The following is a 14,756-nucleotide window of genomic DNA, read 5'->3' on the forward strand; positions in this document are numbered from 1 at the left end:
AAAAACTTGAAGCTTTCTTCCTGGCCCCACAGACTTTGTGATCACAATCTGTAGACATCTAAAGTCAATGTGTAACCGTGGGTCCACTATAGAATGCTATTGCAGAAGTGCAGTGGGGACAGTCTAAAACTGTGCTTAGCAACTATGTTTAACACCATTTATAAATGGGCTAATTTTCTCAATTAAACACCAGATCACAACACCAAAATCATTGGAGCATGATTGACAATAAATGTTGAAAGATTTGTTTTAAATTTAGTTATTAGAGTTTTATAAAAAGACATCTCACTTGGTTGGGCCTACATGCATCTCTGGAGTCAAAGCTATATGGTTGACTCTCAACTGTCCTCTGAAATGGCCTAGGAAGCCACTCACTGAAAAGTCTCAACAAAGAAATGAAACTTGATGGACAGCTGGCATTGACTTAAGCAGTGAAAAAGAAAATGGCAAAAAGAGCTGTGTCAACCTGCAAAGTTCTCCTTGCTAGTATCTGTGATAGATGTCTCACAGACAAGTCAAGCATAGCCTGACATAGTCATACTCATGGAATTATACCTTATAGATAATGTCCTAGATACCACCAACCATCCCTGGATATGATATGCTCCACTGGCAAGACAGACCCAGCAAACATGACAGCACAGTGGTATACAGTTTTTTTTTAGATTAGATTACATACAGTATGGAAACAGGCCCTTCGGCCCAACAAGTCCACACCGCCCCGCTGAAGCGTAACCCACCCATACCCCTACATTTACCCCTTACCTAACACTATGGACAATTTAGCATGGCCAATTCACCTGACCTGCACATCTTTGGACTGTGGGAGGAAACCGGAGCACCCAGAGGAAACCCACGCAGACACGGGGAGAACGTGCAAACTCCACACAGTCAGTCGCCTGAGGCGGGAATTGAACCCGGGTCTCTGGCGCTGTGAGGCAGCAGTGCTAACCACTGTGCCACCGTGCCGCCTTTTGGAAAGGTATTATTCTGGGAGCCCTCAACGTTGGCTCCAGACCCCTTGAGGTCTCATGCCTTCAGGTTAAACATGGGCAAGGGAACCTTCTGTAAGTTATCATCTTCCCTCAACTGATGAACCAGTATTCCTCCATAATTAGCACCACTTGGAGGAAGCACTGAGGGTGACAAGGATGCAAAAGTAATCTGGGTGGGGGATTTCAATGTCCATCACCAGAGTGGCTCAGTATCAGCACTACAGATTGAGCTGGTTGGGTCCTAAAGGACATAGCTGTTAAGCTGGATCTGCAGCAGCTTGTGAGTGAACCAACAAGTGGGAAAAATGTACTTAGCCTCATCCTTACCAATCTGCCAGCTGCAGATGCATCTGGTTATAACAATCTTGGTAAGGATGACTATTGCATATTCCGTGTGGAGACAAAGTCTCACCTTCATATTGAGAATACCCTCCAATATGTTGTGTGGTACTATCACTGTGCTAAATAAGACAGACTTCAAACAGATCTAGCAACTCAAGACTGGGCATTCATATGTTGTCGTGGGCATTCACCAGCAGCAGAATGGTACTCTAGCACAATCTGGAACCTCATAACCAGGCATATCTCCCACTCAACCATTACCATCAAGCCAGGAGATCAGCCCTGGTTTAATGAAGAGTTCAGGGGGGCACGTAAGGAGCAGCACCAGACACACCTAAAAATGAGGTGTCAACCTGGGGAAACTACCAAAAATGGCTACATGCATGCCAAACAGCATAAGTAGCAAGTGAGAGACAGAGCTAAGCATATAACTACCAACAAATCAGATCTAAGCTCTGCAATCCTGCCACATCCTGTCGCGAATGGTGATGGACAAATAAACAATTCACTCCACAATTATTCCCATCCTCAATGATAGATGAGTTCAATGCATCAGTGCAAAGATAAAGTTGAAGCATTTGCAGCAATCTCAGCCAGAAGCATTAAGTGGATGATCCAACATGGCTTCCTCCAGTGGACCATTACAGATACCAGTTTTCAGCCAATTCGATTTGCCTCACAGGATAACAAGATACAGTTGGAAGCAGTGGATGATGAAAAGCCAAGGCCCTTGACAATATACTGGCAATAATACTGAAGGCTTGTGCTCCAGAACTTGCCACTCCCCTAGCCAAGTTCTTCCAGTATGATTACAACACTAGTATCAACCTGACAATGTGGAGAATTGCCTAGGCATTTCCTGTACACAAAAAGCAGGACAAATCCAACCCAGCCAATTATCACCCCATTAAATCTCCTCACAGTTTTCAGTAAAGTGATGGAAGATGCCATCAACAGTGCTATCATTAACATCTTCTTGGCAATTGCTCATTGATGCCCAGTTTGGGTTCTATCAGAGCCGCCTAGCTCTGGGATATGATTCATCTGGGCCAGGGAATTTGTCCGTTTTAAGCCTGACAGAGTCTCTAATATTTTCCCAATTCCTCATTCAAACTGCAAGTTCCTTTTTCTGAATTCCATACATACATTGTCCTTTTCCAGAGTGAAGACCAAAGAGAGGTACTCTTCTACCATTCTTCTAATACCCTGCAGCTTCACACATAAGCATTCAGTCCCTCCACCACTGATGCTCAGTATCAGCAATGTGTTGTTATCTGCAAGATACACTGCATCTGACAAAGGAACAGTGCTACAAAAGCTTGTGATTTCAAATAAACCTGTTGGACTATAGCCTGGTGTCATGTGACTTTTGACTTTGTCCACCCTAGTGTAACACTGGCACCTCAAATAACTAGTCTCAAATTCCTGCATTTGGCTCATATCCTTCTGAACCTTTCCTATTCATGTACCGCCCTTCCCCCAGTCCCTTTCAAATCTTTCTCCTCTCATCTTAAAGATATGCTCCCTAATTTTGTACAGCCCCACCCTAGGGAAAAGACCCTTGCTATTCATCTTATCTTTGCCCTCACGATTTTATTAACCTATATAAGTTCACCCCTCAACCTCCTATGCTGCTGTGAAAAGTCCTATGGCTGTTTGATAATAGAATAATACATTAAAAAGTGTGCTAATGGTAACTTGTGATTATGTGTACTATGCAAAACTTAAAATTATGCTTTCTTGTTTTCCTTAACTAGTGGCTTTGTGTGCCGTTCACCATTAAAAATCCAGCAGTTGTAGACATCAAATATACAATGGTAAATGAACATTACCAGAGCCCGTGGATTGGTAAAATAGAAGTGAAGCAGATTGGCCGATGGATCGATGATTTACTTTATATGGTAAGAACTCTTGTGACGATGCTGCTGCATTAACAGGGTTATGCTGTCCTTGGCTATTGTTTTCAGAGAAGTCATAAAAGCAGTGATTCTGAGAAGTCTACATTTGAAGGGTTTTTGGGGAAAGTTTTAGTATAGCTAACAGATACTGCCTCAAGTTTACAAGTTTAAAAAAAAGTGTACAATGAAAGGGGAGTGGCCAATTCTCCCAGCTCAGCTTCTCTCTGGCTTGGTTTGGTTTTTAGCAGTCTGGCTGTTCATTGAAAGCAATCAGTCAAATTTGAGATTAAGCTGGCCCAAGAAACAGTTACATGGAAGAAGGTGTTCCATGCTGAATCTCTCTGTTAACTTCTCTCTCTTGTAAGATTCCTTTTTTTGCCAGGGGGTTTTTAAGGGGATAGTTGTAAGTGTTTGGAACATAGAGTCATAGAGTCATAGCGATGTACAGCATGGAAACAGACCCTTCGGTCCAACCCATCCATGTCGACCAAATATCCTAACCCAATCTAGTCCCACCTACCAGCACCCAGCCCAGATCCTTCCAAACCCTTCCTATTCATATACCCATCCAAATGTGTCATTAAAGGTTGCAATTGTACCAGCCTCCACCACTTCCTCTGGCAGCTCATTCCATACACATACCACCCTCTGCGTGAAAATATTGCCCCTTAGGTCTCTCTTATATCTTTCCCCTCTCACCCTAAACCTATGCCCTCTAGTTCTGGACTCTCTGACCCCAGGGAAAAGACTTTGCCTATTTATCCTATCCATGCCCTTCATAGTTTTGTAAACCTCTATAAGGTCACCCCTCAGCCTCCGACACTCAAGGGAAAACAGCCCCAGCCTGTTCAGCCTCTCCCTGTAGCTCAAATCCTCCAACCCTGGCAACACCCTTGACAATCTTTTCTGAACCCTTTCAAGTTTCACAACATCTTTCCGATAGGAAGGAGACCAGAATTGCACGCAATATTCCAACAGTGGCCTGACCAATGTCCTGTACAACCGCAACATGACCTCCCAACTCCTGTACTCAATACTCTGACCAATAAAGGAAAGCATACCAAATGCCTTCTTCACTATCTTATCTACCTGCGACTCCACTTTCAAGTGGCTATGAACCTGCACTCCAAGTTCTCTTTGTTCAGCAACACTCCCTAGGACCTTACCATTAAGTGTAGAAGTCCTGCTAAGATTTGCTTTCCCAAAATGCCGCACCTCGCATTTATCTGAATTAAACTCCATCTGTCACTTCTCAGCCCATTGGCCCATCTGGTCCAGATCCTGTTGTAATCTGAGGTAACCCTCTTCGCTGTCCACAACACCTCCAATTTTGGTGTCATCTGCAAACTTATTAACTGTACCTCTTATGCTCACATCCAAATCATTTATGTAAATGATAAAAAGTAGGTGGCGTAGCACCAATCATTGTGGCACTCCACTGGTCACAGGCCTCCAGTCTGAAAAATAACCCTCCACCACCACCCTCTGTCTTCTACCTTTGAGCCAGTTCTGTATCCAAATGGCTAGTTCTCCCTGTATTCCATGAGATCTAACCTTGCTAATCAGTCTCCCATGGGGAACCTTGTCGAACGCCTTACTGAAGTCCATATAGATCACATGTACTGTTCTGCCCTTATCAATCTTCTTTGTTACTTCTTCAAAAAACTCAATCAGGTTTGTGAGACATGATTTCCCACACACAAAGCCATGTTGACTATCCCTAATCAGTCCTTGCCTTTCCAAATAAGTGTATATCCTGTCCCTCAGGATTCCCTCCAACAACTTGCCCACCACCGAGGTCAGGCTCACTGGTCTATAATTCCCTGGCTTGTCTTTACCATCCTTCTTAAACAGTGGCACCATGTTTGCCAACCTCCAGTCTTCCGGCACCTCACCTGTGACTGCAGCATCATTAAGTTGGGATGATCTGTTGGGTTTTTGTTTAGGTTAAGTTATTCGTTGTTCTGTTCTCTTTTGTTTGTATTTTATTCAGTAATCTTGCAAATAAATTCTGTTTTGTTTTAAACTAACTAGTTTGACCATCTACATCACTCCTGGAATATCTGCTTTACACCTCTTAAAACAACTAGCAAAGTTAAGGTCTGGGCTACTTTGTTAAAATGTTTCGAGGGGGTCTGGACTGGTCCATAACAGACTGGGGAGTCTTTATGGGATTTGATCTATAGTTCCAAATTGGGATTAGAGTTGTTGGATTCAAAGGTGGTGTTAGGTGATGGTGTCTTTTTTTCTGGGTGTTGAATTCAGTTGTTTAAAACAGTATTTGGGATACCAATGGCTCTTTCAGTCAACAAGAGTTTTCTGGGGATGGAAGAAGTGACTTTGGGGGTTTTGCAAAAGGTGAATAAGGCCAAACTGTTGGAGCTTCTTCCTTCCATACGGAAAGGAAAGATAATTGCAGCAATAGCTCAGCATTTAAATTTGCTGGAAACGCCATCAGGATCTTTTGAGATGGATAAAGTTCAATTGAAAATGAAGCACTGTGAGTTAGAGGCAAAAGACAAGAAAAGCGCTACAGAAATTAAACAATTTGAATTATGGTTAAAAGCAGAGGAAAGAGAGAGAGAAGAGACAGAAAGAGTGAGAGAAGGAGGGCGAGAAGAGAGAGAAAAACAGAGAGGAAAGGAAGCAAGGAAGGGAGTTTTAACTTCAGAAGTTGGCACTTAGGTAGGAGTTAAAAAATTCACTTCCTGAAATAATGAGAACTCATGTGAAAGAGTAGAGAGTTAAAACAGCAAGATTAGCAGCTGAAATGGTTGATGATTATGAGTTGGTTCATAAATTAAAGTTTGGCTTCCAAAATCAATTTCAGTCCATGAAGGATGGAAGTTGTGGAAAAGAGAAATCCTTATATGAAAAGGGAAAGGTAGATCACGGTGAAGATCACAGAGCGAACTTACAACAGGGTAAAAAGGAAACCCTTAAAGGGGAAAAAGAAGTTCTGGTATTTTCACTGCAATAAAGTAGGCCACATGAAATCACAATGTTGGTGGGTTAGGAAAAGTACTGGGAAGCCAGATGTAGGAAAACAGGATAAACCAGTCAGTTTTGTTGGAGTGATTAGATTAGATTACTTACAGTGTGGAAATAGGCCCTTCGGCCCAACAAGTCCACACCGCCCCGCCGAAGCGCAACCCACCCATACTCCTACATCTACCCCTTACCTAACACTACGGGCAATTTAGCATGGCCAATTCACCTGACCTGCACATCTTTGGACTGTGGGAGGAAACCTGAGCACCCGGAGGAAACCCACGCAGACATGGGGAGAATGTGCAAACTCCACTCAGTCGCCTGAGGCGGGAATTGAACCCGGGTCTCTGGCGCTGTGAGGCAGCAGTGCTAACCACTGTGCCACCGTGCCGCCCAGAAAGCACATCGGAGGTTAGAAAGCTGCACCAGAATGTACAACCTGGTCGGAGGTTGGTTAAGGAAGGAGTGTTAGATCTTCTTAAACTATGTACCTATACAAAGGTAGAGTTTACTTGCATAGGCTAGGAGTGGCAGGTAATGAGATTATAATATTAAGAGATACAGGATCCTCTTAATCTGTGATGTTGAAAGATGAGGGATTATGTTTTTGGCATGAAGTGAGAGGACCACTAAAATTGATTAAGGGGAAATTGGAGAGTCAGAATTCAGAAACCACATATTTGGATTATGAGTCAAATTTTAGAGAATGATCAAATAGAGCGGAGGAGTTGGCTAGACAGCATTTAAAAGTTCACAACATACAATGAAACAGGAAGCAAATAAAAAAATCAAAAACTCACAATTTTGCTATCAGGGATAAGGTTTTACTTCCAGTGAGAGGTGAACCTTTAAAAGCATAGTTTAGTGGACTTTATCAAGTCGAAAGGAAATTGAGTAAGGTCAACTATTTGATAAGGACTCGAGACAGAAAGAAATCTCAGAGTGTGTCATGTTAATATGCTCAAAAAGTATTTTGACAGGGAAGGAAAGTGAAAGAGGTTATGCTGTTGGTTGCAACACAGAGGGGAGAATCAAGTTCAGAGGATTCTGAATTGAGCATTCCTCAAATTAAATTGGACAATGAGGAAGTTGTCAAAAATTGGGATAAATTATTGAACTACCTTTCAGAGAATGAGGAAGTTGTCAAAAATTGGGATAAATTATTGAGCTACCTTTCAGAGAAAAATCAAAATGACCTGAAAGAGTTATTACTATCACATGGGAGGTATGCAGAAATAAGCGGGGTAATACTAACCTAAATATGCATAATGTAGGTATAGGAGATGCTGTTCTGATTAAGCAATATTCTTCTAGGCATAATCTTCGAATGTTGGCACAGGTTTAAAAGGAGATTAAACACATCCTCCAAGATGACATAATTGAAGTGAGTTACAGTGATTAAAGCTCATCCATAATAATGGTGCAAAAACCAAATGGTATCCAATGGTTATGTATGGACTATCGCAAAGTCAACACATTTACAAAGACTGATGCCTATCCAATTCTATGCTTGGAAGACTGTGTTGAAAAGATGGGACAAGCAGCTTATAGTTTGAAGTTGGTCTTGAAGTTTGGACCTTTGTCCAAAAGAACAAAGACATTTCAGCTTGCAAACGCCAAATGGACTGTATCAGTTTAAAGTCATGCCTTTTGGTATGAAAAGTGCGCCAGCCACATTTCAAAGACTAACCAATAAGATCATTGCCAGATTACCCAGTTGTGTCCTATATATTAGTGACTGTTAGTCACACATGGAATTAACATTTGCAACATTTATCAGACTTGTTCAATCAACTTTGGAAGGCAGGCTTGGTGATAAACCTGGTTAAAAGTGAATTTGCCAAAGACCAAGTCACCTTCCTGGGCCATGTTCTTGAACATGGACAAATGGCCTCATGGAATGCAAAAACAAAGGTAATTGGGGAGTTTCCCAGGGCATCGATAAAAAGAGCAGTACTACGTTTCCAGGGATTGAGTGGATTTTATTGGAGACTTGTACCAAATGTTAGCAGTGTGGCTGCTCCACTCACTGAATTGCTAAAGAAAGGCAAGAGGTTTCAGTGGACAGCGGACTGTCGGAAGGCATTTGGCAGCCTGAAAGCTGTGTTAACCACTGCCCCCGTATTAGCCACACCCAATCACACAAAGCCATTCAAGGTGGCTATCAATGCAAGTGACGTGAGTATCGGTGCTGTGCTCTTGCTGGAAGATGACGTGAAGATGCATGGGTATTTACTCAGGAAATTGAACTGTCATCAGCAGAAATATTCGACAGTTGAGAAGGAGACTTTGAGTTTGCTGTTGCCATTACAACATTTCAATGTTTATATCACCAATAATATACTTGAAATGATATATATATATCATAGATACGCTGATCATAATCCTTTGAAGTTTGTGGAGAAATTTGAGGACAAAAATTCCAGACTGTTTAGATGGAGCTTGTTGTTGTAGCCATTCAATTTTAAAATTGTGCAAGGGGCAGAATGAGAAAACATGATTGCTGACATATTGTCAAGACTTGAATGAGAAACAGAGGCGTTCGGTGGCAGGAGTAAAACAGACTGAATCAAAATATAGTACTTCATATTTGCATGATTATTGTCAACGTATATGTGTGTTCGAGAGTACTAACAATTTAAGATTAAGGGGTTTTAAAATAAAGCCATCTTTGGATATCGATTTTTTTTTTTTAAGGGGGGAAGGTATGACGATGCTGCTCCGTTAATAAGATTATGCTCACCTTGGCTTTTTCTTCAGAGAGATCATAACTGTGATTCCGAAAAGTCTAAGTTTAAAGGGTTTAAGGGCCAGTTTGATTATAGCAAACAGATACTGCCTCAGAGAAAACACTGGGAGGAGAAAGTGAGGACTGCAGATGCTGGATTCCTGAAGAAGGGCTTATGCCCGAAACATCGATTCTCCTGCTCCTTGGATGCTGCCTGACCTGCTGCGCTTGGTCAGAGAAAACACTTGCAAGTTTAAAAAAAATTTGTACAATGAAAGGGGAGTGGCCAGTTTTCCTAGTTCAGCTTTTCTCTGGTTTGATTAAGTTTTAGCAGTCTGGCTGTTCATTGAAAGCAATCAATCGGTTTTGTCATAGTCATAGAGTCATAGAGATGTGCAACATGGAAACAGACCTTTCAGTCCAACTTGAACCTACCGACCAGATATCCCAACCCAATCTAGTCCCACCTGCCAGCACCCAGCCCATATCCCTCCAAACCCTTCCTGTTTAATTAGCCAGCCAGATGCCTTTTAAATGTTACAATTATACTAGGCTCTACCACTTCCTCTGGCAGCTCATTCTAGACACGTACCACCCCCTGCATGAAAACATTGCCCCTTAGGTTTATTAAACTGGTAACCTTGCTCTAAACCTATTCCCTCTAGTTCTTGTCAAACGCCTTACTGAAGTCCACAGAGATCACATCCACTGCTCTACCCTCATCAATCCTCTTTGTTACTTCTTCAAAAAACTCATTCAAGTTTGTGAGACACATTTTCCCATGCACAAAGCCATGCTGACTATCCCTAATCAGTCAGCAAATACATGTACATTCCAAATACCTTTCCAAATACATGTACATTCTATTCCTCAGGATTCCCTCCAACAACTTATGCACCACCGACGTCAGGCTCACCAGTCTGTAGTTCCCTGGCTTGTCCTTATCACCTTTCCTAAACAGTGGCATGACATTAGCCAACTTCCAGTCTTCTGGCACCTCACCTGTGACTATCGGTGAAAGAAGTATTTCAGTAGGAGGCCCAGCAATCACTTCACTAGCTTCCCACAGAGTTCTAGGGTACACCTGATCAGGTCCTGGGGATTTATCCACTTTAATGCATTTCAAGACATCCAGCATTTCATCCTCTGTAATATGGACATTTTTCAAGATGTCAACATCTATTTCCACACATTCTATATCTTACATGTCCTTTTCCACAGTAAACACCGATGCAAAATACTCATTTAGTATCTCCCCTATCTCCTGCAGCTCCACACAAAGACTGCCTTACTGATCTTTGAGGTGCCCTATTCTCTCCCTAGTTATCCTTTTGTCCTTGATGTATTTGTAAAAGCCCTTTAAATTCTCCTAAACTATTTGCCAAAACTATCTCATGTCCCTTTTTTGCCCTCCTGATTTCCCTCTTAAATATATTCCTACTGCCTTTATTCTCAATCTATCCTGTCTATACCTGACATATGCTTCCTTCTTTTTCTTAACCAAACCCTCAAAATCTTTAATCTTCCAGCACTCCCTATCCCTCCCAGTCTTTCCTTTTTACCCTAACAGGAATATACTGTCTCTGGATTCTCATTATCTCATTTCTGAAGGCTTTCCATTTTCCAGGTGTCCCTTTACCTGCGAACATCTGTGCCCAATGAGCTTTTGAAAGTTCTTGCCTAATACCATTTAAATTAGCCTTCCTCCAATTTAGAGCTCCAACTTTTAGATATGGTCTATCTTTTTCTATTGAAGAACTAGACCCCTCCAAAGGGGTCTCTTGTTTGGAGATCGGTCAAAAGAATCACCAGGAGTACGGTCGGTTAAAAGCAAGGTTACCAGTTTAATAAATTAAGGCAGCCTGGCGCAGATTTGTCCAGCAACGCAGAGGTTGAAAGCTTTTGTATTTTGTGGAGAAATGGCACAATTACATTTGAAAATTACACATTACTTATGTTTTTTTAAGAGACAGTACAGCCTTAATTACAAAAAAAAGACCAATCAAATGTAATAAGGTGACATGATTGACAGCAGGCTAATCCAATGATATTCCCTGGGAAAGGGGTCTTAATTCCATAAATCGTCATGTCATGGTATCAGTTCAAGGTTAGTTCGAGCACCAAATCACTATCTTATGATTCATATTATGAAAACTCCATTGTTTTATGTCTAAATACAACCAAATTAGCAAAGCATCAGTTCAAATTCACAGAGTCAACTCATTACTTGCAGCCATTTTGTTGTGTTATTTTAAATCGAAAAGCCATTTTGTGGTTAATAAAAATCTACATACACTTTTTGCTTTGACAACAGCCTAAATTCAAATTTTAGATCCTACCATCACTATTTTAAAACAAATAGAATTATGGTCACTGGCCCCAAAGTGCTCCCCCACTGACACCTCAGTCACCTGCCCTGCCTTATTTCGCAGAAGCAGGTCAAGTTTTGCACTGTCTCTTGTAGGTACATCCACATACTGAATCAGAACATTTTCTTGTAACTGCTTACCAAATTCCAAAGTTTAAGCTGGTCCAAGAAACAGCTACATGGAAGAAATTCCATACTGAATTTCTCTCTGCCATCTCTCTCTCTCCTGTAAGACCCTGTGTTGATTTTATCTTTTTTTGCCAGTGGCTTTTTAAAGGGGATTGTCACAAGTATTTGGAACCGTATCATTAAGTTGGGCTACTCTGTTGGGTTTTCAGATAAGTTAAGTTAATCTATGTTCTGTTCTTTTTAGTTTGTGTTTCATTCAGTAATCTTGTAAATAAATTTTGTTTTGTTTAAAACTAAGTTGTTTGATCAGCTTCATCAGTCCTGGAATATCCACTAATCACCTGCTTAAAACAACTAGCAAAGTTAAGGTTTCTTGAAATACTTTGAGAGGGTCTGGCCTGCTCCATAACTGTCTGTACAAATCAAATATTTGTATTGAAGGTCTTCTCCACATTCCATAATTGAAAATGTTCAAACTTTTGAGCTAAAATATGTTACAATGGCAAACAATGTGTTCAGGCCATAATCAGATCATTCATGATTTTACTGAATGACAGAGCGGGATCAAAGAGCCAAATGGCCTACTCCTGCTCCTAACTTATATATTAGTATGTAACAATCAGGGGTATAAAGCATTTATACAAAACATTGACAGAGAAGAGATGGCGTTGTTACATTTGTCAGTTCATCTGGAATTTAAATTTGCTCATTGGTAATTGTCTTGTTTGAGACATAATAATTGCTAAATAATTGAATTCCTCATTGTCTTTAATTTGTTCTAAAATGTGAGCTTGTCTTCAATTTCTTTCAGAGTCTAGGAGGCATTCCTTGGCAAGTGTATTTTCAGAGAGTTCTTGCTGCTTCATCAGTTTCTCAAGCACAAAAAACTTCTTATGTTGCTGGTGTTCTCTGCTTCATTTTATCTTTACCTTCCATCATTATTGGTGCCGTTGCAGTTTCTACAGGTATGAAATATAATCCATGATATTATATAGTTATATAAGTACTGGCATAAGATATATAAGTATCTGCACAAGATATGAATTATGATGGTGCTGTTGTGGGGAAAATCACCAGCCTCGGAGTAAGAGTCAGGGTTCAACGAGAGAGTTGATTGTACAAGGAAATACCAGAGCTCTGGGGAAAGAAAGACACCATCAGCACAGTGGTCAGCTGCGAGTCTTTTCTCAACCCAGAGCAGATGTCAAGATACTTTCATACATTTTGTGATATAATCAGTCAGTGATGAGGTTATTGTCTCTGTAACGTACATAGAACATAGAACATAGAAGAATACAGTGCAGTACAGGCCATTCGGCCCTCGATGTTGCACCGATCCAAGCCCACCTAACCTACACTAGCCCACTATCCTCCATATGCCTATCCAATGCCCGCTTAAATGCCCATAAAGAGGGAGAGTCCACCACTGCTACTGGCAGGGCATTCCATGAACTCACGACTCGCTGAGTAAAGAACCTACCCCTAACATCTGTCCTATACCTACCACCCCTTAATTTAAAGCTATGCCCCCTCGTAATAGCTGACTCCATACGTGGAAAAAGGTTCTCACGGTCAACCCTATCTAAACCCCTAATCATCTTGTACACGTAGTTCGTTTGTTGTAAACTTTGCAGAATCGTTGATAGTTTTGATGCAGTCATTGTCAGTTCCAGCGCTGCCTTTGTTCATTTCAGCACGGTCATTGTCAGTTTCAGTGCAGACATTGTCAGTTTCATTGTCTGGATGAAAGTCCATTACTGCAGTAATGGGTACTAATCACTCTTCCTGAGAAGGATGATTATTGCAGTCCTGGCTATTAGCACTTTGTATTGAGTCCGTATCAAACAGTTAGCATTTCTATCAAAAGTGTTGGCTGGACCCAGACACCTCAGTGGGCAGTAGATTAGATTCCCTACAGTGTGCAAACAGGCCCTTTGGCCCAACAAGTCCACACTGACCCTCCAAAGAGTAACCCACCCAAACACATTTCCCTCTGACTAATGCATCTAACACTATGGGCAATTTAGAATGGCCAATTCACCTGGCCTATGCATCTTTGGACTGTTGGAGAAAACCGGAGCACCCAGAGGAAACCCACGCAAACACGGGAGAATGTGCAAACTCCACACAGACAGTCATCCAAGGTTGGAATCAAACCTGGTGCTGTGAGGCAGCAGTGCTAACCACTGAGCTGCCGTGCCACCCAGTATATGCTACTTATGTATATTCTCTCCCCCACCCACCTTAAACTAGTCAACTAGGTTGTGAGTGCATTGTGCTGGCATTCTGGTGGCCCCAGGCAGTATCTGTGTCTCTCTGCATATTGTGGTCCAGTGGACATCTTAAGTGTCAGTGTGTCTAGTGTTACCCAGCCCCGTGCCATCTACCACTTCAATGCATAGCTGAGACTATCACTTTAAATAAAGGTCAACCTTTTCCATAATGGCTGATGAGTCAAAGGCACAAGTCCATTGAAGACCATCACCTATAAGTAAATAGCCATCCTTTTGCTCTTCTTCCTCCACTAATGGTCTACTGGACTCGGAGGAGAGAATTTAAGTCTGTAGTACCTCTAAATATGGCAGCTTCCTGAAGGATAAACAAACAATTTAATTTCATTTAACTTCAGTCAGTGTGTTGAACTATAACAAATTATTACCAAGCAATTCTAAGTTTCTGAAGACCATTTTAACAACAGCATAAGAAGTTTCAGGATCCAAGACATATAATTTCATTCCCATCAATTCATGGAAGGCAGTTCCAGACTATTCTATACTTTCATGAATTGTTTCTCTTGTTTGTAAGTTGGAAGGTGTTCTAAAGTATGGATTGTCTAACATGCTGGAAGGTTCAAGTGCTTAATCCATTCTTTTGTTCTGATGTACATCATGTGATCCTCAAAGAGGAAATAGCTCTGTAAGTGATTGTTGGGGCTGCATGGGAGAAACCTGAAGGAAGTAACCAGAGCCAGCTGGAGGGAGATAGCAAGGGTGATCTTGTTTCCAGGTCAGTATCAGAAAAATTCAAAAATCTGAAAAAGGGGTGTTAAGGAAATAACTGTTACCATCACCTGTTCATTTGGGTATTATGGATCCTCTAAGCTAGTCTGAGCTATCTATAGTAGTTATATAGGCAGTTAATTTTATAAGGGTAGAGTTCAGTCCTTTGAGATCATAAGAATGGATTTGAAAGAAGACAGCTTTCTCATCTTCAATTGCTTGAAATCAGGTTACAAGTAACTCATTATTTTCAGAGGCTAGTAGGAACCATTCGATTAGTTCATCTTTAATCAATGGAAATTTTGA

General features: G+C 41.3%; 1 protein-coding gene across 1 annotated transcript in view; it reads left to right on the top strand.

The window, feature by feature from the left end:
- LOC122550574 (high affinity choline transporter 1-like) overlaps positions 1-14,756 on the top strand; it is a 65,191-nt gene that overhangs the window by 37,420 nt on the left and 13,015 nt on the right. The window contains 2 exon segments of the mRNA XM_043691510.2: positions 3,095-3,238; positions 12,263-12,416. Of these exon segments, the coding sequence (XP_043547445.2) occupies positions 3,095-3,238; positions 12,263-12,416 (298 nt within the window).

Source organism: Chiloscyllium plagiosum, unplaced genomic scaffold, assembly GCF_037043375.1.
Source record: "Chiloscyllium plagiosum isolate Xiang-an unplaced genomic scaffold, Cpla_swu_hap1 HiC_scaffold_6, whole genome shotgun sequence".
NCBI lineage: Eukaryota > Metazoa > Chordata > Chondrichthyes > Orectolobiformes > Hemiscylliidae > Chiloscyllium > Chiloscyllium plagiosum.